The following is a 2,500-nucleotide window of genomic DNA, read 5'->3' as shown; positions in this document are numbered from 1 at the left end:
GGAAAAACAGGGAAGCGAGCAGGGCTGTGAGCTCAAGCATTCCGGAGTAGGTGTATGGGTGCGCTACGCAAAGGGTGAAAGAACAATGTTGTGTGGTGTGTCATGTGATGTGTCACGCGGTGTGTCATGCGGTGTGTCGTGTCATGCGGTGTGTCGTGTCATGCGGTGTGTCGTGCAGTGTGTCGTGCAGTGTGTCGTGCAGTGGTGTGTCATGCGGTGTGTCGTGTGGAGTGTCATGCGGTGTGTCGTACGGTGTCATGTGGTGTGTCGTGTGGAGTGTCATGAGGTGTGTCGTGCGGTGTCATGTGGTGTGTTGTGTCATGCCGTGTGTCGTGCGGTGTCATGCGGTGCGTCGTGTAACGTGTAATGCGGTGTGTCACGTGATGTGCCGTGCAGTGGTGTGTCATGCGGTGTGTCATGCGGTGTGTTGTGCGGAGTCATGCGGTGTGTCATGTAATGTGTCATGCGGTGTGTCACGTGATGCGTTGTGCAGTGGTGTGTCATGCGGTGTGTCACGGGATGCGTTGTGCAGTGGTGTGTCATGCGGTGTGTTGTGCGGTGTGTCATGCAGTGTGACGTACGATGTGTCATGCGGTGTGTCGTATGGCGTACGCACCTCGGCGAGTGTGCGAAAGCGGGGCTCAGCCTGCGTGCACTTCCTTACGGTCTTCACCGCGCTCTCGTAGTTGTCGATGAACCCGCGGTACAATCCCAGCTGGCTCACCTGCACGTCAGAGGACAACAGTGTGACACTACTGTCGCAGGAGGCCTTGCAGGACAAGGGCGCTCCCAAAAGCGCAGAGATCAAAGGTGTCTCCGAATAAAACACTCCGCTCATCTGCTAGTTATATTTGAAGAGCATTTGGATGAAATTTATCAAATGACTGAAATGTTTTCTTCCTCTGCTTCTTTTCAAAATGGATGCACCCCACACCCAAGACATGTGGAAAAAACATGCAGTCTTACAAACTTGAGGAAGAGTTCTCCCACGGAGAGCTGGAAGGCACTTTCGCACAGATGCATTGGGAGGTTCTGCTCCAGATCCATAAATGACTGCAGTTTGGCTCTGAGACCACTGTGGAACTCTCGATGGAGATCGCGGAGTTCTGGCAGCTGGTAAAACACTGTCTGGACCTCCTCAAGAGACAACACAGGCTGGGACGTGCCAGCTGAGGCTCTGAGTGCCTTCATAGGCTGACAGAGATAGAGAGAGAGAGAGAAATCTAGATGAGACAGACCAGTTTCATTAGATTTGAGAGATTAAAGGAGATGTAGTATTATAATGAAACACTCAGCTAAACCTGCAGTCATAGTCTTGATGAAGTCAGAAGCTACATAGAGCAAAATCTCCTAGTGGTCATTTGAAACACACACACACATACACACACACACACACACGCACACACACACACACATGCACACACACACACACACACACACACACACACACACACACACACACACACACACACACACACACACACACACACACACACACACACATACACACCCACTTTACTACATACAATAAAATAAGACTTACTTGAAGCCAGGCAATTACTTGCCTTTATCAACCTTACAGTAACGACATGAAAGTAAGCAACAGTTCACTTTTCACAAAGTAAAAGAGAAGTTGTACCATCAGAAAGGGGAAGAGTTGTTCCCTCCACTATGAATAACACTGTGTGAATTAAGTTAATGACTCACTTCCAATAAATACTTAAAACACCAGACCAGTTACGACCAGGTACAGCCTCACTGCTTTGTTTACCTATTAATACTTACAGTTTTTCGCAGCTGCTAAGACACAAAAAGTGGTCCTTATAGCACAATTTCTGAAACAACTAACCCATGTAGTCTACCTATTGACCGGGTGTGCTAAACCTTAAGCACATTCTCTGCTTTACACTCATTTAGAAATTCTAAAACACACTTTTTGCAAAACTTTAAACACAGTTGTTCACATTCCAAACCTGAAAACCATGTATTTCTTTTAGAAAACACTGCCACACAACTGCTACACTCACCAACCAAAATTCATACCTAGTTCTCACATGTTAAAACACTTCTAGCTAATTTTTAGACATCAGAGCCTAATCCCTATAAAGAGGCTACAAGTTGCAAATCTTGGTGTGCACATCACTGGAGTTCAATATTGCATAGAGATGATGATGAAGAGTATGAGAATGAGCAAGATGATGAGCAACCATAATGGATGAGGTCAGAGCCACTCTGGTTGTCTATGTGGTCAAGCATGTGTTGGGTTTTCTGGAGGCAAAGGGTTCAACCTTAGCTGTGCTGCTACACTGTAGCATCATCCACGAGCAACATCCATTCAGTGAGTCTATACGGACTGGGCCAGTGACAGTGTGAAACAACTGCGCTATGAATTTGCCACTCATCATCACAACATATTCATTCTCCATCACCAGGGGGATGAACCAGAACAGTCCAGGTTTGATGTCGTCTGGGACAACATAAGTTTGCACCAGGCTGCTCA

General features: G+C 47.1%; 1 protein-coding gene across 2 annotated transcripts in view; it reads right to left on the bottom strand.

The window, feature by feature from the left end:
* Nucleotides 1-2,500, bottom strand: part of LOC143488565 (active breakpoint cluster region-related protein) — a 14,947-nt gene that overhangs the window by 10,657 nt on the left and 1,790 nt on the right. For both annotated transcript variants that reach the window (XM_076987345.1, XM_076987344.1), the window contains exons 4-5: nt 967-1,194; nt 617-724 (exon numbers count right to left, since the gene is read on the bottom strand). In XM_076987345.1, the coding sequence (XP_076843460.1) occupies nt 617-724; nt 967-1,194 (336 nt within the window). The remainder of the gene's footprint in view (nt 1-616; nt 725-966; nt 1,195-2,500) is intronic.

The sequence above is a fragment of the Brachyhypopomus gauderio genome, unplaced genomic scaffold (genome assembly GCF_052324685.1).
Source record: "Brachyhypopomus gauderio isolate BG-103 unplaced genomic scaffold, BGAUD_0.2 sc52, whole genome shotgun sequence".
NCBI classification, from domain to species: domain Eukaryota; kingdom Metazoa; phylum Chordata; class Actinopteri; order Gymnotiformes; family Hypopomidae; genus Brachyhypopomus; species Brachyhypopomus gauderio.
This window is presented reverse-complemented; position numbering and strand designations above follow the sequence as displayed.